Source organism: Pleurodeles waltl, chromosome 2_2, assembly GCF_031143425.1.
Source record: "Pleurodeles waltl isolate 20211129_DDA chromosome 2_2, aPleWal1.hap1.20221129, whole genome shotgun sequence".
Classification (NCBI taxonomy): domain Eukaryota; kingdom Metazoa; phylum Chordata; class Amphibia; order Caudata; family Salamandridae; genus Pleurodeles; species Pleurodeles waltl.
This window is the reverse complement of record NC_090439.1, coordinates 1101053666-1101074441: the sequence shown is the minus strand read 5'-3', so window position 1 is coordinate 1101074441 and position 20776 is coordinate 1101053666. Positions and strand designations below refer to the sequence as shown.

General features: G+C 44.3%; 1 protein-coding gene across 2 annotated transcripts in view; it reads right to left on the bottom strand.

Moving 5' to 3' along the window:
- Window positions 1-13787, bottom strand: part of LOC138282879 (lymphocyte antigen 6E-like) — a 34170-nt gene extending 20383 nt beyond the window's left edge. Inside the window, exons 1-2 of one of the 2 annotated variants that reach the window (XM_069220871.1) lie at window positions 13674-13787; window positions 11742-11864 (exon numbers count right to left, since the gene is read on the bottom strand). In XM_069220871.1, the coding sequence (XP_069076972.1) occupies window positions 11742-11864; window positions 13674-13725 (175 nt within the window). In that variant the 5' untranslated portion in view covers window positions 13726-13787. Of the gene's footprint in view, window positions 1-11741; window positions 11865-12287; window positions 12378-13673 lie in introns of those variants that run through there. The other variant, XM_069220872.1, reaches the window with a different exon arrangement.
- Between the last annotated feature and the right edge of the window lie 6989 nt (window positions 13788-20776).

Below are 20776 nucleotides of genomic sequence, written 5' to 3'. Positions count from 1 at the left end.
GGGCCAATAGTGGAAAAGGGGAAAATATTCTGAAACGCACATATTGATGGAGGGGGTGAGGCCACAAGAGGATGAAATCAAGAGGGATTATGAATGGGCAGCATCACGAAGAGCAGAGTTATTGACGGTCAGTCTGTGATCTAATATTACATGTGCATTATTTGTACAAACTCCGCACCTATTTGAATTGACAAGAAGAAAAATGTGATGTAGTCCTATTCTGCCTAGCTTAATACAGACTGCATTTTAAAAAACGTTCTGCAGACATCTGTGCGAGTCCAGCAAGCCTCAGAACCTAATACTGGTACTAGAGCTCATGTGCCAATGCACTTGCTACAGACATAATTGTGTAGTCTCTGGCACCATGTTTTAATCACAAAAAAAGCTTACAGTGTCAGTGTGCCTAGAGGAGAGCACTGCTTGAGGTATGTAGGTGGTAACTTGCATTTTATACAAAGTTGCTCAATGCCTTAATACTGTTGTTAGACTCAAAAGCATGTTTTGTACTGCTAGTCTTGAGTGCTTCATCACAAATTGCCATGGGGTAGAATAATCCCAGTTTGCTGTGTAAAAGATTCCTTGTATGACCTCTAGTATATCCTCCTGAGGTAAGACTTTCTATATCTAAGCTTATACAAATATTGTCTTCTGGGCCAAACCGGATGTCCCTAGAACACCATATTTTTATATATTCCCTAAAAAACACAGAAACGGGATACCCCCACCGGCATGCCTGATAGTTTCAACTTTAGGTTCAATTTTAGAATCTTGGTCCCAGATCATTGATTTCTTCCTTAAAAACATGGTACAGAGCACTCTAACCTGCTTAAAGGATGCTAAGGCTTTGTTAGTCCTTAAAGACATCAGCTTTGACCCAGAAGACAATCTTCTAACAAGCTTAGATATAGAATGTCTCTAGACACGCTTACCTCAGGAGGATACACTGCAGGTCATACAAGAAATCCTCTGTTCTGCGAACTGTGGTTATCTAGCCCATGACATTTCATGATGGAGTACGCAAGACTAGCGTCGACAAAACATTTTTTTGAGTATGAGGGCACAGTATATCTACAAATCAATGGTACTTTAATGGGTAGTACATTTGCTCCCAGTACATCTGGCTGTACGTCATAATTTGGAAAGGAAGTTTATTCTGAGCACCTCACATCCTTTCAGAACCAACATATTGACTTGGAACAGGTACATTGATGATATTCTGTTTATTTGAAAAGGCGTTAGGGACTTGACTGTCCCTGTTTTCCAATGGATGAATAGTGTCCTGCACGCAAACAGACATCACAAGCCCAGAGACAAACACAGTCTGCTGAAATCTGACTGTTTTGACCCCCACCCATTGCGGAAGAATCTTCGCTATGGGCAATTTTAACGAATTAGAAGGAATTATAGCAGGATTTCCGATTTCAAAATTCAGACAACGACCCTCTCTAGGAAACTGAGGGGACGTGATTACCTTGAACATATCAGAGAGAAACCTAAAAAGAGGGTCAGAAACCAGAATAGGGACATCCCCTTAGAAATGAGAAATTGGGACAATACTGACCCAGGACTGTTATGTGTTATTACCTATGACATAGCCTTGAATCAGGTGAAAAAGACTATCTAGAGGAACTGGCATATATTAAACATAAATTCCTTGTCCTGGGAAAAACCCAAGTTTTCACACAAATGGGCAAGGAGTGTCAGAGACGCCCTGGTACATGGAAGAGGAAAAAAAACAAAAATGAATACACAGCCTCCACTTCATGCATGGAGCCTTCCTAAGGTAGTGGGGCATTACCCATGTGGCTACTGTAGTGTATGTTATCTAGCCGGACAGACCAGGACAATGGAGTTAGGTTTAAAAGTGCCATAGACATTGAAAAGACATAAACATTGCAACTCGAGAAATGCAATATTCATGGTTACCTGTCCTCTCGGTCTTAAATACATAGGAATGACTTGCAGAAAGATTAAAACCTGGATAGATGAATATCCTGGCAATGTAGGATGTAAGAAGACCACAAGCAAATGGACAAATCATTACATAACCATGGAACACACGGCAAACTACCTAAAATGGGATGTAATTGAGCAACTAGAAAACAACAGCAAAACCCTATGCTTGCTGCTCAAAAGCATATTATAATAATCATTCCTGATTCACACAGGAAAGTTCCCCAAAACGAGTGTTGACAGACAACCAGTCGTTGTTAGTTTAAACTAAACAGACAACAAGTGAGTATTTACTAAAACAGGATCAACCTCACTAATGATTCCATGTGACAACACTTTGAATAAGTAAATATAGGGATTCTTGCGACAATCTTTTAAGAACCATGGGCCAAATCTTCATGGTACTCCTGGGGTTCCTAGAAAAACAAGCGTCGCCTTTCCAATGATCGTGACTAACCCGAGCTGTCGTCTTTTGCATCTTAATGGCTGACCACAACTTTGTCCAACTTTATATAGTTTCCTTTTTAGGTTGCAGTCTGGTGGGCAGGTAGCTTTTTAGGTTGAGCGCGCAAGCGCTTTCTCCTGTTGTAATCTATCTTTGGGCTTTTAACCACGCTCAACGCACCCCCATTACTTTCACTCATTCATGGGCTTGCCTTTCAAAAATCCTTTATCATCATTGGTAAATGCTTTCTGTTTTGTTACTGCCTTGGCCATCAACCCTGTTACATAGATAATTGCACTTTTGCCAATACGTTTGACTGCGAGCAAACTTCTTTTTCGCGTCCATACTCATGGCGGCATTGGTGCTTTGAATCGGCTCGCTTATGTCAACTGTTTTACTTTTCATTTTCAATTTATGTGGCAAGAGAAGCCCAGTTGGGAATTTACAACGCTAATAGCTCTAACTCGAGCAAACGCAAGACCCATTGCATTGCAAATGCTTGTTCTCCCTGCAGAGACTGCAGAGGGTCTTCCAGTATGGTATTGGTGGCTGGGTAAACCTTGACACAATTCCCATCTCTTAACATAAAGTGGCAGACTTCATGGCACACAGTGAAAGCTGGTGTGCTCTTCAGCATGGGGCAAGAAGGCTAAGTGTAAACAGAAAGCTGGCTCCTACTTTGGGGCAGTATGTCAGCTATCTGCTGTAATTTATTTGGGTTTACCACTGACATAACTTAAAAACATACTGTAAAAGTGCACGTTAAACACCAAAATGCCACTGCAGCAGCTCGTGCTTGGTGCTTCGATTACAACAATCGAGAATCAGTCAGTGCTTAATTTGTAAATGAAAAGGTGCCGGTGACCAGAGCCCTCCTCTTAAACACGTGGCTGCTACAATTAAATGTGCGAACACGTGATACTGAGGCAGCTTAATCCTTAAACCATCTAAGAGCTCTTTAATCCATTTACCGCCACTCCCTGCCTCTTCAACCCAATCTTGAAGCTTTCTGCTTTCTCCCATTGTGACGCTTTTCCGTCTTTCTCTTCCTCGTCTTTCCCACATGTGTCTTTTGCTCGCAGTAAATGCTTGAGGCAGAAAAAATAAGTGCGGCCCTCAAAAATAAGTACCGGTGCCCCGCACCGGAAACAGCAAGCACATATTAAACACTGATCGAAATGTATTAAAACGGAGCAAATCGGCCGTGAGGACCTCCAGGCGCTGGTGCATCTTTGAAGTCACAGCCTGAGACGGCCATCTCCAGCGCTGCCCCTCCGGAGACCGCCCAGCCCTTTGGGTGTGTTCCTTAAATATAGGTGTGTCACAGTATTCAGGCCACGCCTGGTCCAGCCCAGCTAGTCATGTTTGGGAGAGAACGCTGAATACGTGTCAATCCTCCCTTCTGGCCCGGGGAAAGAAGTGTCCCTCAAGGACAGGGGCGCGACCTTCTGAACAAAGACTCGGCTAAGCCGGTTCTCCGGCAGGACTGAGTCTAAAAACACTAAAAACACTCGTGCTTCAACTGCGGGGCAGCGGCGTAGCGCGAAATGTCGGCCCCCTCTCGGCAGAATGTGAGAAGGGGCCCCGAGTCGTCAATATCCCACAAATATTCATAGACTTTGGGCTGAATAGGGCCCCCTGCGCCGGGGTCTGTGTTACACAGCTGCTGCGGGGCCCCTCCGAGACCACACCATTCCCGGTCCGGACTCTGATGCTGATGGCGTCTGACCGCCCGCCTTCTCTGCTCCGCTGCTGAGAGCGCTCTTTTCACTGTTGCGCTCTACGAGTGATCTCTTGGCACCGACCCCCTCCCTGCTCGTTTTATAAGTGATCTCTCGTTACTGTTACCCCCTGTCTGCCAACCCCCGCCCACCTAATAGTGAACTCCTGTCACTGTCCTGCCTTCCTTTCTCGCCTCTAATAGTGAACTCTTGGCAGTTTCCCCCTCTGCCAACCCACTCTAATGGTGAACCCTTGACACTGCCCTGCCTTCCTGCCTCTAATAGTGATCTCTTGTCACCGTTCTGCCTTCCTCGCCACTAATGGTGATCTCTTGTCACCGTTCTGCCTTCTTTCCTTGCCACTAATAGTGCACCCTTGTCACGGTCTATGCAGGTTTATTAGACCACTGGGCAGTTAGGAGGTTGACTACCCTTCACGAGCAACATCTATCAGTGGGCAGTCTGTGGATGTCACTATCCGATTACACAGGACAAGAAGGCAGGATTATTGTTGGTGCACTGGGGGGGGGGGGGGGGGGTAGGAATTGGATTACCTGGCAGGATTACATGGCCCTGGATTAGGTACACTCTGTGACTGCTAGGAGCTGGATTATACAGCAGTAGCTTTTTTTTATATATATAGTATTGGCTTTCAGTGGCTGCTAGAAGTCGTATTGTAGAGCAAAGGCGGTTGTATCTATTGCACCTCCAGGCACTCGTTAACCCAAGTGCTATGTAGAGTTGAGTTGTTGCACAATCAGTCTCGTCTTTGTTCTGCTTCATCACACTTGCAAGCACTCTAGCCAATACGCTTCGTCATCTGGCATTATCACCATTGACTTCTTCAGGGCTATAGTCTATATTGATGTGCTTATCAAAGGTATGTCTTCTAAATTTGCCTGATTATGTGTTCTAAATTTGTCTGAATATCTCAAACATATTTGTTACAGCAGTTGTGGTGGGTGAAAAGTAAAAGGAGTATCACACGCATCGTCTAAATTTAAGTCTATCATAGCGCATGCTGAGTGCGCGACAAGCGCCCACACATGGCACTCTGCTACGATATACTGCACCATCAGCTCTACTGGCATGATATGTTATAGACTTATACGGAGGGGGCCAAAGATGCTCGCACAGAGAGTATTACAAAGAGCGCAGGCGCAGATATGGCGCAGGAGTTATCCTTAGGGAGTATTTCCTCATTTGCATAGGGGCTTGGCACATGCAAATGAGGGAGACAGTTTCTCTCTGTGCCAGCGCCACATTAAGAGGATGGGTGCAGAAGCAAAAAGACCATCAGGACGCACACTAATAGTGTGCCGCATGGGGGTGGTGCAGTTGCTATGCCTCAGGAGTGTGGCCCCGCAATGGGGGTAGGGTGACCACCCGTCCATAAATTTCACGGACTTCCCATAATTTGTCCCTGATTTTAGCTTTTTACCAAAAGGACAAAAGACAGCAGGGTGAAATTAATGGCAGTTTAGTTTCCCCAGCATGTTTCAAAGGCTGGGAGTCTCGTGCGCTCTGAGGGAGGGGCAGACAGATAAGAATCAGACCTTCTTGCCAGGGGGTCTTCTTCCCTAAAGACATGCAAATGTGGGCAACTGGTAAATCTGCAAAGGCAAAGGGGCTTGAAAACCTGCATTGACTTTACTGAAAGGAGTCACTTGAAGTTTTCTGGTGGCAAAGATATTTCTTTTGGAGAGGTATTGTAATGGTGTTCCAAGGTGAGCTGCGGAGTGTGTGGTTTTAATGGAGTGTTATAAATTTTTTAGCACTAGGTATAAACTGTACACTATTCAAATCTGTATTTGAGAAGCACTTTTTTTCTTTAACCAAAATGTATTTGCACATTTTGTAGCAGCCTTTATTATGATGTAATTGTATTTTTCAGTTCTTTCAGGGACCTCGGTACCTAATAGTACTAAGAAACATTGGCAAAGCCAATAGGTCTCATCTACGAAAGAGTTATTGGCTTTACTAATGTGTTTTAGCCATTAGCCATGTTATACACCAGAGTAGCTGCTGTTCAGCATGGCTTAAAGTTAGTGCATAGTGGTGTGGAGTAAAGTGGCATAGGAGCAGTGGAGTTCAGTGGAGTGGAGTGCAGTTGTTTAGAGTGTGTTAGCGTAGAGTGCAGTGGCATGGAGTGGCGTTGGACAGAGTAGAGTGGCATGGAGTGCAGTGGAGTAGAGTGGCATAAAAGAGTGGCAGAGAGAGCAGTAGTGTAGAGTGGTGCAGTGGCATAGAGTGCAGAGTAGACTCGCGTTGCAGGGCGTGCAGTGGCATAGTGTGGAGTGGTGCAGAGTAGAGTATAGTGCTGTAGAGTGCAGTTGTGTAGAGTGGAGTGATGCAGAGTAGAGTGGCATAGAGTGCACTGGCATAGAATGCAGTAGTAAATAGTAGATTGGTGTATAGTACAGTGGTGGAGAGTGCAACGCTGCAGAGTAGAGTGTCAGTGCAGTGATGTAGAGTGGCACAGAGAGCAGTGGTGTAGAGTACAGTGGTACAGAGTAGAGGGCAGTGGCGTACAGTGCAGTTGTTTAGAGTGTATTGGCATAGAGTGCAGTGGCATAGAGTGGCATGGGGTAGAGTTACAGAGTGCAGTGGAGTATAGTGGCATACAATAGAGTAGCAGCGAGTGCAGTAATGCAGAGTGGTGCAGTATCAAAGTGCAGAGTAGACTCGTGGCATAGAGTGCAGTGGTGTAGAGTGGTGCAGAGTGGAGTATTGTAGAGTGGTGTAGAGTAGAGTAAAGTGCCTAGAGTGCAGTGACATAGAGTAGAGTGGTGTAGAGTAGAGTGGTGTAGAGCTGAGTGTCAGTGCAGTGGTGTAGAGTAGTACAGATAACAGTAGCATAGAGTACAGTAGTGCAGAGTAAAGGGCAGTGGCATACAGTGCAGTTGTTTAGACTGCACTGGTGTAGACTGCAGTTGCATAGAGTGGCATGGGCAGAGTAGAGTGGCATAGAGTGCAGTGGAACAGAGTGTATTGGTGCAGAATGCAGTAGTACAGAGCAGAGTGGTGTAGAGTATAGTGGCGGCCAGTGCAGTGTTGCAGAGTAGAGTGTCAACTTGCAGTGGTGTAGAGTGCATTGAACTAGAGTGCAGTGGTCAGAGTGGTATAGAGTACAGTGGCGTAGAATAGATTGTTTCAGAGTAGAGTGCAGTTGCATAGAGTGGAGAGGTGCAGGGTAGAGTGCAGTGGCATAGAATGCAGTGGCACAGAGTGCAGTGGCATAAAATAGATTATTTCACAGTAGAGTGAGGTGGCTTAGAGTGGAGAGGTGCAGGTTAGAGTGGAGTTGCATAAAGGGGCATAGAGTGTGATGGCATAGAGTAAAGTAGTGTAGAGTGCTGTGGCATAGAGTGCAGAGGTGCAGAGTAGATTAGAGTGATGTGCAGTGTATTGATGTAGAGTGCAGGGGCATTTTGTTGAGTGTTACAGAGTAAAGTGCACTAGCATAGAGTGTATTAGCTTAGAGTGCAGTGGCGTACAGTGCAGTATTGCAGAGTGGCAGAGAGTGGAGTTGTGCGGATTAGATTGGTGTTGCCTAGACTGGAGTGGTATGGCGTGCAGAGGAGCAGAGCGCAGTGGTGTAGAGAGGCGTAAAGTGCAGTGGCATAGAGTAGAGGGGTACAGAGTAGAGTAAAGAGGCATAGTGTGAAGTAGCATAGAGTGCAGTGGCATAATGTGGAGTGGTTCAGAATGGAGACGAGTGCAATGGCATGGAGTGGTGTAAAGTGGAGTGATGCAGAGTAGGGTGCAGTGGTGTGGAGTGGTGCAGAGCAGAGTGGAGTGCAGTATGGATGGTTTGCTAATACACTGCCATTACAGACAACACATTTTTGATTGAAATGACCATTATATTTGCACAGATATACAGTTTTTGAAACATACTGTGTACAGGCGATGATGTGTGGAAATTGCATCACCTAATGCAATGATTTGTTTTAATCATGTAAAGGTATTTGTTTCCAGCACAGTTCAGAATTAACAAAAATGTGCTTCATTTGTACTCCTAATTCTGATATATTCTGAAGTTTATTTAAATGTTTTCATGTGATAGAAAAAACTCTTTCCTAACCTCAGTATCCAGCAAGATTGTTGCATAAATCCTCTCACTTTGAAGTCAGAGAAAGGAAAGGAAACACTAAGTTCCCACCGAAGACAGAGCCTGACATTTGACTTTGTTCTTTGAATGCACAGCAAATATGATAAGATAAGAACAAGATTTACAGGCCTGTTCACAGAAAGAGAGCACTCGGGAGGATACTGTAAATAAGGTTCTGTCAAGGGAAGGGACGAATTCAAGCTGCATAGTCTAAAACAAATAAAGCCAGCAAATTGAAAGCAACAAATTGTGAGTTACAAACCACAAGGCCAATGGCAAGCAACGGGCAGAATGCATTGACATGGAAGCACTATGAATTTACTTAAAGTGACAGCTATGGGATATGTTGTGGGGAAAGGCCAGTATTTTAGTCCATATCTTGCAGAGGTTTGGCCACATTAATCACCCAGGTAGTATGACAAGAAGACCTGGAGTGGATTCCATGTTGCAGGAAAGGTCTGTACACCAATTCTATCAGTTTGCCATTATTTCCTATGGTATAGAGCTTCTGGCATACCTCTTGTAGGGTTAGTGCTAGGTGGCAGACATGGAATAGGGCATTTAATGATTGTTTAAGGTGGTTGTAAGTAAGGAGTTGACCGGGGTGAAGATGGTAGTCTGCCACAAGGGTTTGGAAATTTAGTAGCTTGTTGTCCAGAAACAAATTCCCCAATTTTAAGATACCTGCAACATACCACTGATGGAGTTGCTCTGAGCACAGCCATCCTGTGCGAGTGGGAAGGCTTAGCAAAGGTAGTGCAGGAGCATAGGGTTTCTTCGTGTCTGTGAGTTTACAAGTTCTGGCAAGGCAAGTGAAAGCCGGGCATGATAACCCCGGATGGTGATCCGTAGAATGGTCAGTAGGAAACAATGAGCAGTGCATTAAGCCTTCCTTAAAAGTCTTTACTGGTAAACCCCATCTCATGCAGGGAGGTGGGCAGAAAGCCAGCGAGCCACCCATTGGACCCTTGCAGCTGAATAATAGCATTCTAGGTCCAGAAGACCTAATCCACCCTCAGTCACAGGTAGCTTTAGAGTGGAAAGAGCTACCAGACGGTGCCGCAGCGACCAAATCAGATGTGTGGCATGTCTGAAGAAGGAATGAAGGACGAGCAGGGGAAGGTTTGCAAAATAATTCTATTATCGAGGTAGCACACCATCTTCACTAGTGCCATGTGGCCCACTACAGGAAGCAGAAGAGAAGACCAAAAAGCAAACTGGGCTTGGAGGGACCGTTCACTCTGCCGAGATTTTCATCCCGGAAATCAGTGTAAGAATGGTAGATATTAATCACTAGGTATCAAAAGGTAACTGGTTCCTAGTTCAAGCTGAGATCTAATTGTATATAAAGGGGAAAACAGTGCCATATGTTAAAGAAACACTAATTACATTTTAAAATTTGTACATTTTGTTTGTGAAATTTACATGCCAAATATTTTGAAGATTGTATGTGTACTTGACACTTAGGGATAACCCAGATCTCTAGTTTGGCTTTTTCTCAATTTCAAAACCATTTAAAGACATGGATAAAGCGGGCAATTGCCTTGCACAACCTGGCAAGGGGTCTGGCCTCTGCTCACCCTTCACAAGCATGGACAGTGTACCATTGCACCAGAAGAGTTTGCCAAGGTGGATGGGTGTTGCTTGTTCACCCACTTGACAGTGCCTCTTCTGTTTCGCTCCTGTGTGCAGAGACAACTCCGTAGGTATCCAATACCTTAGAATAGTCTTGGTGGACCCATCTTGTCTGATTTTAGGAATTATCCCACCTTGTTCTTCTCTTCTTTATTTATCCAGTCTTTAGCAACAACCCTTTGAATTACTTGCTGTGGATCTCCCATTTGATCTCGATTTCATCCTACTCTTTTATTATCTTTGATTGGTAGTCCGGGCTCCCATTTCTGAGGTAAATGTAGAGTCCCAGACATACACTCTAGTGCAGTGAGACTAGAGACAAGTTATGGGTACATCACATCCTGACATTAGGTGTGAGACTGTTGCCCACACCTTCTGCCCAACCTCTTTAAAAAAAAAAAAGGTTGAAAGTCCATTGGTGGTTGGGGTAAGCCAGATGTTTTTGTTCAATTTGTTTAAACTAGAATAAGGTTAATTACCTTAATGTTTCCCATACTGCTTGCCAGGGGTTTTTAAATGTTCGGAAACATAATCAAAATTTTGCTGTTACTTTCTCTTCAAGAAAGATCGGGTAGATTTGGGTAGGGGTGATGGCCTTGCCGCAGTACTGAAGGGCATTAATTTACTACTGAACAGGGACGTAATGTGACACCTGAATGTAGCATACCAGGAGGCAATCACAAAAAGACCACAGTGAATAAATAGAGCTATGTTAAAAAAAAGTACATAAATGCACTGACAACATAGTGAGGCATGGCCTCTCTTGCGTGTGTCTATAAAACGTTTGTTCTTGAATTTTTATCCTGAATTTTGACCCTTTGTCCTGAATTTTTGTATTTTGACCCTTTGTCCTGAATTTTTTACAATCCTGTCCAGAATTTGCCTCAATGCCAGGTGGTCACCCTAAATGGGGGGAAGTGGGTGTCATGGAGCCCCGAGTCACTCACAGCACTCACCTGCAGGGGGATTTCTATTCCCCTTCCCATTGGAGGCCGGGTACTGCCTCCGCTGTGAATGGCGGAGCAGCTGTTTCAAACGACCAGTCCATTCTCAGGGCAGAGCGAGCTTATGGCCGCATAGGGGTGGCGCATTGTCGGTAACGTGGCGCACTGCCCCTGTTTGAGCCCAGTGCAACCTTCTAAAGGTGCACGGCAGTACAATCAGGGACCATATCTATAATACGTTCCCGACTGTCTGCACCTGATTGAGCCATCGGTCATTGTGGTGAGTAATAGTGTGAGACCCGAGGTCATCTATAGACGCTATACACCGCCACCGGCCACCCTCCATTGCACTATTTTTGCTTTTGGGAAACAAAGAATGTTGCAAACAGTATTTGCCCCAAACTAAAAATCTGCACCAGAACAAATATAAGCAAACTGAACGCAAGTTGTTGTTGCTATGCTTATATAATAAGAAATGAAGAAAGGACATGGCACGTGGTTCTAAATAGCGGCCAAATTAGCTAGGGCATTTTTGTTTGCAAAAATGGTTTAAAAAAATAATTAGTTTGCTTAGTTTTTTTAAGATAACTTCTAGTATATCTTAAAAATTAATTACAACCAATAATTATGTTTTTTTTTCTCTTTAGAAATTGTTCCAAATACGATTTCTTTGTATTTTTTGCCCCGGTGTAAAACACTCTCCTTAATGTGAAGTGGGGTGAAATGTGTTTGCTCCCTTCAAACAGCAGGAATAGTACAAAACGGAGCTGGCCCGTTCTTCCGCTAGTGTAAAGTTCCTGTAAGTGGCCACGCGTCTTGTGAGGTGCTCATTCGCAGCTGCTGTCACTCACGTGGAGCTGCCCAGTGTGCGTGTCCTCGGTTTCACAAACAAGTCGCCCGGTGTGTATGTGCAATGCGCGGGTACTCACGTAAGGGGTACACGTTCACCGAAGTCAGGCAGATGTTGCCGTCGAACAGGGTGCAGGTGGTGACCTTCAGGCACGTGTCCTCGCTCGCCTGGTTGTCACAGTTGTAGCACTGCAGGGAGCGCGCTGCAAGGAAAAGGCAGATGTTAATGGAAGGAGCCACGGTACTGACGTCCCCACCCCCTCCAACAGACACAGGGCTCGGTTTAGGGTAGAGGGGTATTAACAACTCCTCTGATTTCTGAAGCACGTGCTGAATCCAGGGGAGAACCTGCGATGGAATGTTCTTAACCACTGGGCTGGAAAGTTTGATGAATGTCGGTGTAAATCAGGACCATTGTTAGTCACATGCCTAGGCAGTAGTGTTACTTTCAGTGCAAGGGTAACGCTACAGGGCTTGTTACCTCTACACTTACCTTCTGGGTACGTGCAAGCGCAAAGCTGGGCGCTATAAAAGATGTAAGAATTATAACACGTTTACGTCACTCACCTGCATCCCTGCACCTCTGGCACTGGAATGTGTTCTATATTGTACGTCTCTGTACTTACATGTATTCTTGTAAAGATGCATACATGGTATGAATGAGTGTATTCATGTATGTATTAGGGGAGTCATACAGCTCAAACCTAGCTCCAAGACAGGAGGACAAAGAATGGGGCGGAGATGGTTAGGGACAAGCACCCGGAAGTGAGGGCTGTGGTTGACTCTCGGGCGGTATTCCAAATTCTTGAGCTACGTCAGGGCCTTAGTTCAAAGGTCACAGACCCACGTCAGCAACACCTGAAGAGTAATCATTCCCCACTAGTCCTTTCTTTTTAGGCCACGACACCCCACCGTGGAAAGCCACAGGAGTGACGCAGACGACTCACTTAGGGGTGCGGGGGCATACATCCCCAAGTTGGCAGTCTGTTTCTTTACTCTTCCTTTCGGTGGTAAATGAATGCATTCACCATGACAGCATGACCCTCCTTCCGCATCACAGAAAGCCCCCTTTGATGTTTTTCGTTAATTTCCGTCCTCGACCAATCACGAACCAGGCATGTGGACACATCAGTGGCCCCCCTTACAGTTACAGTTCTGAGCTCCCACTCCTATCTTTAGTCTTGTAGAATGTAGGTGTGCAGTACGCGGTGTGAGGTGCGCGTTGTGAGGGGTGCGGTGCTCGGGTGCGTGGTGTGAGGTGCGCGGTGCGCATGAGGTGTGAGGTGCGCGGGTGCGCGGTGTGAGGTGCGCGGTGCGCGTGAGGTGTGCGGTGAGCGGTGCGCGGGAGCTAGTGAGCTGCCGACCGAACCCGCGTAGATTGTACAATACTGTGCCACGCATTCTCCTGCCTTTTCTTCCACTTTCCGTGAAATTTAAATAACGAAAATAAAACACATAAAAAAACGACTTACTTTACAATCAAAATAGTGTTGCACATCGGCCTCTTTACTCAGATTCACCAAATAAATCGGTTTTGTTGGTCTAAATACATTTCAAGCCGCATTCACAAAGATTAAATCCGACTGAGACATTGATATCTGATAATAATAATCGATTAGTACTACTATTAGTGTTTTTATGTGTTGGTGTTATTGTGGTTCTTCTCAACGCGATGATGATGATTATTATTATTATTACTATTAGAATTATTGTTATTTTTATTGTTGTTATTATAAACAATAACATCAATAATACTTGTTATAATGTCAGCATTTTCGTTAATGACGATGATAATAATAATAATAAAACATAATCGCCCTAATGATGATGATTAATATTACATTTCAGTTTCAGGATTCTTAATGCTGGCATCATTAGGCCCACAGAGGTATTGGTAAGCGCGCCCCCGCTGCAGGATGGCAAGCTGAGCCCCTCGCCCACCTCTGGTCCTGGGACCGGTGGGCATGTGGTCCCCCTCGTGCATCTTGCCCTCCCGCCTCTTTTCCACATACCTCTCTGCACGCACACGGCCACAGCGAGGAGGGCGGTGAGAAGTGCCTTCATCTTCACAGGACACGGGAAGCTTTCAAACCTGAGGTTGGGGCTGTCCGTGGTCTATATATACCCTCTCAGCTGTTTTTTGTTCGCAGTGGAGGTCAGGTCACCATCGCCAGCATTTTTGAGGAGACTGAAAAATGTTCACTGTCAAGGTCCCCTCCAGGGAAATAATTTTCTATTTACAGGGCCATGGAAAGTGCTTTAGGGTAAGGAATGGACAGCATTTTTTTTAAAAAAAATGTGTTTAATGCTTTTTTCAAAGAACATGCACAGCCACAATCTGTAGTGCATAGCTTAATGAGCACTGTAGGAGAAACACTGTATCCAGCCAACATGCACAACCCCAAAAAGGGTGTTAGGCACAGGCCCTGCTAAAAGGTGTAGGAAGCAGCATGCAGGAACGAGGTATAACTCTTATATTTATTGGTAGAGACAAAATGCATCCGATCTCTTCAGTTTACAACATTCAATGATCCCCGTTCCACCTTCACATTCCATTCCACCTTCCCTAAGTATTCCCCATTCTAAAACCTCCCCACATTCTTTAAAGCGATGCCCCCAACATTAACAAAAGATTAACAAAAGAAAACAACACATTTCCCCCTTAACAAAATAAACATAAGAATTAACAACCTAAAATAAAAAAAACTAAATAATCCTAATCGTATAGACTAAGAACATAGTGTATTATAATATACATATTTACACATAATCAGCTAACCGTGAAGACTTCTGTCTAGTGCGCCCATCGAACTTCACTCTTGATGCTATGGAATCGTCTTCCACACTCTCACACATACTACTCCTTTCGTTGCTCTCGTTACTCTCCCAATCTCTATTGTACTCAGAATTTCCAACCTCAACAGAATTTCCAGCCTCAACAACCGTACCTCTGGCACCACTATCACTCACATCCACACAAATGGGTTCTACAGATCTCTCACTCATTAAAGATCACGAAACCATAAGATTCAATTCACCACCATGTTCAGGAGAACACTTTGCCAGTCTGTTAACATTCCAAACTCTGCCATCCTGTGTAATCACCTTCTTATTGAACACTTTTACAACCCTCATGGCTTTTCCAAACTTGGGCATGCCTTTTCTTATCAATACTGATTTTCTTACCCCTAACCCAATCACCTACAATTAATGTCGGCTCTCTCACCTTCCACTTCCTATCATATGATTCCTTGCTTTTTCCTTGTTTTACCATCACAAAATCTTTAACTTTCTCAAGATCAAGCTCATCAGAACCTTTGCCACATTTCTTTTTGAACCACCAGGGAGAAAGCTTAGACACATGATGTCTACCCCTTAACAATCTAAACAGACTAACACCTGTGGTGCTGTGAGGGGTAATACGGTAATACCATAACTTCTCCCTCACTTTCTCCTTCCAAGATCCTCCAAAACCCCGTGCCCAACCAATACATTCCTTTAGAACACGATTAAATCTCTCAACCTGACCATTCTCTTGTGGTTCATATAACGAAGTGGTCACATGTTTGATGTTGCAGTACTTGAGGAAATTCTGTATCTCTTTCAACACAAGCTGAACCCCATTATCTGATACAAGAATCTCAGGATACCCTTCCTTAGCAAATACTTCCTTAAGGAATTCAATAACCACAGTCAAAGTCACCTGTGGTACCAACTTTACTTCTGGCCACTTGGAATGGTAATCTTCTAACACCAAGGCAAACCTAGCTTCATGAGGTAGAAATGGGAATGGACCTGAAATGTCAAACCCCAACTTTTGCCATGGAGAATCTGGCCACGGAACAGGACGCAAAGGCGCAGGCACAGTCTTCAGCATTTTTTCAGCATTTACACATACCATACACTCCCTAACCGTCCTCTCCGCCATCTTATCCATGCCTGGCCACCAAAAGGAGGTACGTATTAATCTTTTCATGGACGACATACCCGGATGACCAACATGGGCCAAACTCAAAATCACCGATTGCATGCCCATAGGTGGAATACACTTCTCTTTCTTAAACAAAAGATCGTTCTCAATCTCCAACTCCTCTCTTATCTTAAAGAAAGGGGCCACCTCTTCTAAAATACTTTCTTTCTTTGGCCAACCCGATCTCACATAACCTTTGACTTGCTGTAACACTAAGTCCTCTTGATCCTTTTCAAACCATTCTTTCTCCTCAACAGCTTTAAACTCGTTGGCAATGAATTCAGACACCATAGAAACAATGTCCAAATCTCCAGATTCGCCTCTCTCTGGCATATCCGGGGTTTCTTGAGGAAGTCGCGATAGGCAATCAGCCACAGAATTGCTTTTCCCTGGTACATATTTAACATCGAAGGAATACTCCGGCAGTCTCGAGACCAACCTTGCAATGCGGGCAGTTGCATTCCAACCACCACCCGGGGATAAAATGCCTACAAGGGGTTTATGATCAGTACGAAGTACAAAACGTGAGCCCCATATGTAGTTACGAAAGTGTTCAATAGCCCAAACACATGCAACCAACTCCTTCTCGATAACCGCATATCTCCTTTCCGCATCATTCAAAGTGCGGGAAGCAAACGTAACATTCCATTCATCTTTTCCACATCTTTGTGACAATACACCCCCAACACCATACATACTGGCATCCACTGTCACAATACATTAAGCTCTGATATTGAATGGCCTGAGAGTAGGTGCACAAGCAATTTCTTTTTTTGATAGCCTCAAATGCACGCTCCTGCCTTTCCAACCACACAAACTCCACATTCTTACGGGTTAACTCTCTTAAAGGTTCCATCTTAGTCGCAAAATTTTCAATGAACTTGCTATAATATTCACATAACCCAGCAAAGGACAAGAGTTTCTCCCGATTGTCAGGCATAGGTGCATTAATAATAGCTTTAACCAGGGAACTTTTGGGTACAACTCCAATCCCAGAGATGGTATGCCCCAGATAATCAACTGACTCCGCACAAAAAATGACATTTCTTGAAGTTCAAGGTTAGCCAATTCCTATTGAACACAACGCACACTTTAACAAGATGTTCTCTGTGTTCCTCTTCGTCTTTAGAATATATCAAAACATCGTCTTCGAAACACTTAACATATTTGTCCATATCCTTAAACATTATAAACATTGCTCTCTGAAATACTGATGCCGCCGATGCTAATCCAAAGGGTATACATTTAAACTGGTATAGTCCTTGCGGCGTGATAAACGCAGTGAGATGACAGGAGTCTTCAGTGAGTTCAATTTGGTGATAGGCCGACCTCAAATCCAACGTAGAGAAGATTTTCGCTCCATCAAGCATGCTAACTACTTCATTTATATTTGGTAGAGGATGGCAATTAACTATAATATTAGCATTCAATGCTCTCAAGTCTACACACAGTCTCAATGAGTTATCTGGTTTGCGAGCTAAAATAATGGGTGAAACCCCCTCAGATGACTCCACTTCTTCAATAACGCCCTCTTTAACCATTTCTCCCAAGATATTTTTCAACTCCTCACGTCCACCAATGGGAACGTTCCTTAATTTCTGCACAACCGGTTTAGCATTCTCTTTCAGTCTAATCTTATGGCTGTAATTTCTCAACTTGCCCAAGGTTTCAGAATACACATGTGGAAATTCGGATGTAATCCAACTAGACTTCTCCCCAACTCCCACCAACATCACTGGTTCACTGACCCTGGGGTTCAGAATTATTCCCAACTCAGCTCGGTCCCTCCAGCCTAGGACGTTAACACCTTTCTCAGCAACATACATCTTGATTACTGCAGTACGTTCTTTAAAACACAGAACTGTCTTCACATACCCCAGAATATTGATTGCTGTACCATCAAACCCTTCAGCCAAAATGTCTGAGGAAGCCAAGTCAGATACACCCCAAACCAACCGAAACGTCTCTGCAAAATAATCGCAAGTGATGATTGTCCAAGGAGAACCAGAATCCGCCATGAGTTCCAGTTCTTGACATTCGACCACTATTGTACACTTAGGCTGTTTCACCTCCTTCCCAGTTTTGTCGATAACATCATTTTTAACAGACAACACTACCCCTTTTTCCCTCTCATCCTGCATGTATGAGATTTTCCTTTTTTCATTGCCATCACCCCCTTTAATATCCCTACATACTCTGGCAAAGTGTCCAAACTTTCCACATTTGTTGCATTCTTTACCAATTGCAGGGCACTGCGAAGTATTTGCAATATGACTTAAACTCCCACACCTATAACATGACATTCTATCTATTTTCTTATTTCTGTCATCCCTCTTATTTCCTGTAGTACTCTTCGACATGAATTTATTATAGACAGTACTGTTACCAACAGCTCCAACCACATCCCAGTATGATAAATTACTTTTCTCAGTGTTTTGTACCGTCCTCATCCACTTTTCTGATTGTTCTAATGCTTTCGCCGTATTTATTACATCCTGTAACTTTGGATCCCCCATCACCCATAATTGTTCCTGAATCCTTTTGCTCCTCACATGCACGATGATCTGATCCCTGATCATATCGTCGGTGATGGGTCCAAAATTACACTGCATAGACAGACTGCGTAGACTCATCAAAAATTCATCAAATGCTTCACCTTCTTGTTGAGTCCTAGTATAAAATTTAAATCTGTTCAACGCAATGCTCATGGTTGGTTTAAATCTATTTTCTAGTTTGCATAAAGCATCTTTGAAAACATCAATTTCTTCATCTTGAATCGTTACTTGTGGTAGTGTCCTAAAAATGAGCTGCCATTCGGAGCATAAACATTGTAATAAAATGTTCTTCTTCCTTCACTGAGACATTCCATCTTCATCAATTGCCTTTAAGTAAGTTAAAAATACTTCCTTCCACCTAGACCAAGGAATAGGTGGGTCCCCTTTTAGTTGTAAAAATTTCGCAGGAGGTTCAAATTGCATTTCAGTTTTATTGTGTTTTTTTTTTAAAAGGGGAAAAATAATTTTTTTTACTGTTGCAAGATGTTATGAAAAGGAAATATGAAAAAAAAAACAATTACGACAGCAAAAATAAGAGACTTAAGCCATCACCGGCAAGAGACAGGCCGAAACTGGGAATACCAGTAAATATCCAGGGAAAATAGTTTCACAGTCGTTTTATAACACTTGTCGTTTTACAGTACTTTTAAAGGAAACAGTCCGTAAATAAAAAAAAAATAGCCTGCGTTTTCCAAATAGCGTCTGCGATGGTCAGTGTCTGCGGTTGCTAGGCAACCGTAACAGACCTCGGAAAGACCATCGCAATGCGATAAGGAAATTAAACGCAGCGAGCGTTTTACAAAACGTGCTTGCGCTGAGGAGCGTCCGTGGTTGCTAAGCAACCACAACTGAATTGTTTCCACCTCCTGTAAAGTTTTATGGGAAAAACAAACAACACACGAGGGCAATTAGGTATACTTGCCCGCCGGTATCGTCAGAGGCGTTGGCCACGTCTCTTAATAAGTGAAAATTTCGATTTGAAGTGTTTCTCCGATCGCCCGGCGGCAGGACAGGCAGGACTCCGGCAGCAAAAGTAATGAGACTGCACACAGGAAGCGGCACAAAAGGGTCCTCCAGACATTTGTCGTCAAATCTGTAGGAAGCAGCACGCAGGAACGAGGTATAACTCTTATATTTATTGGTGGAGACCTTCACATTCCATTCCACCTTCCCTACGTATTCCCCATTCTAAAACCTCCCCACATTCTTTAAAGCGATGCCCCCAACAGGCAGAGGCCCTGCAAAAAGTTTAGGAGGCGAACACAACTACAGGTAAGATAGGCATGTCATGAGTCAGTAAGCATGAGCCGAGGGGGCCTCAGATACCCTTAGGTCTTGACGCAGGGGGGAGAAGTGAGGTGTACGGTTCCCTCGTGGGGTCACAATAGATGATGTCGCATAGCCAATTATTAGTTGTAGGTCTACTGCTGCCTCACATCATGGCAATGCACCGCTTAGCCAATAGAAGCGCCATTGCTGCAGATCATCTGTGTTGTGGTGCAAGAGGTTTAACATATCCCAGGAGTGCCAGGAGGGTGCCAGGGGCTACTGCATGGTCTAACATGTCAACGTGAAGTGAAAATATGGCTGCCAATAGTCCTGTATAATAGTGCAGGTCCATGTGAGATGAGCGGTCGGCATTGGCTGCCGTACATTTAGGACACTTATGTGATCGCAAGGGATCGAATTTAGCAATAGCCTCGGGAGTGGTGTATGCTCGGTGCAGGAACTTATAGTTCAAGAGTTTATCTAACTATTCATTAAAACCAGCTTAGTATGCAGGCAGCAGAAGTTCCACACTTTTTGTGGAATGGAGGAGTTTCAAGTCCCCCTACCAGACCGCTTGTGCTGTAACACAGAGCGAGGGTCACAGTTCGAGACTGCAGTGATAAAGGCAAGAGACCAGCCTAGTGTTTTCAACTATCGACATAATCATAGTAAGAGGGGAAAGTCTGGAGGTTTGCCAGGAAACGTGGGTAATGCCTCCCATAGGGTACTGTGCAATCGAAGATGGACAAAAAAGGTCCATAGTTGACCATTAGTGAAGAGGTCCCCCACTGCACGGATCTGATGTGTGGATAGCGTCCATTGCACTACTGTTTGCGAGTCATTGGGAGCCATGGGTTGTTAGGAAGAGGCATGCCTGGTGAATAGAGGATGCTAAACCCTAAGTACTAACAGAGCTTAGACCAGGCCCAACATGCGAGAGAGGGTGTGAATGTCACAGGGTTCTCTGGGCAATCCCTTTGGGAGAAGAGAGGCCAAGGGAAGGTGGTCCACTTGGTGTTGTTCTGGTTTTAGGTATGGGAGTCTGGCATCTGGGTGGTACTAGCAGTAGGAAAAGTGGCATTGTGACACCAGATAATAGCGCTAGAGGTCTGGTACTGCAAAGCCGCCTTTGGATTAGGGGAGGGTAAGGGTTTCCCATTTGATTCTGGGGGGGCAGCCCGCCCATATTAGGAATGTCAGGAGGGTTCGCAATGTAGAGAAAAAAGAAATGTTCAGTGGGATTGGAATGCTCAGGACCAGGTAAAGAAATCAGGGAAGCACAACCATTTCATGATATCAATGCTACCCACAATGGATAGTA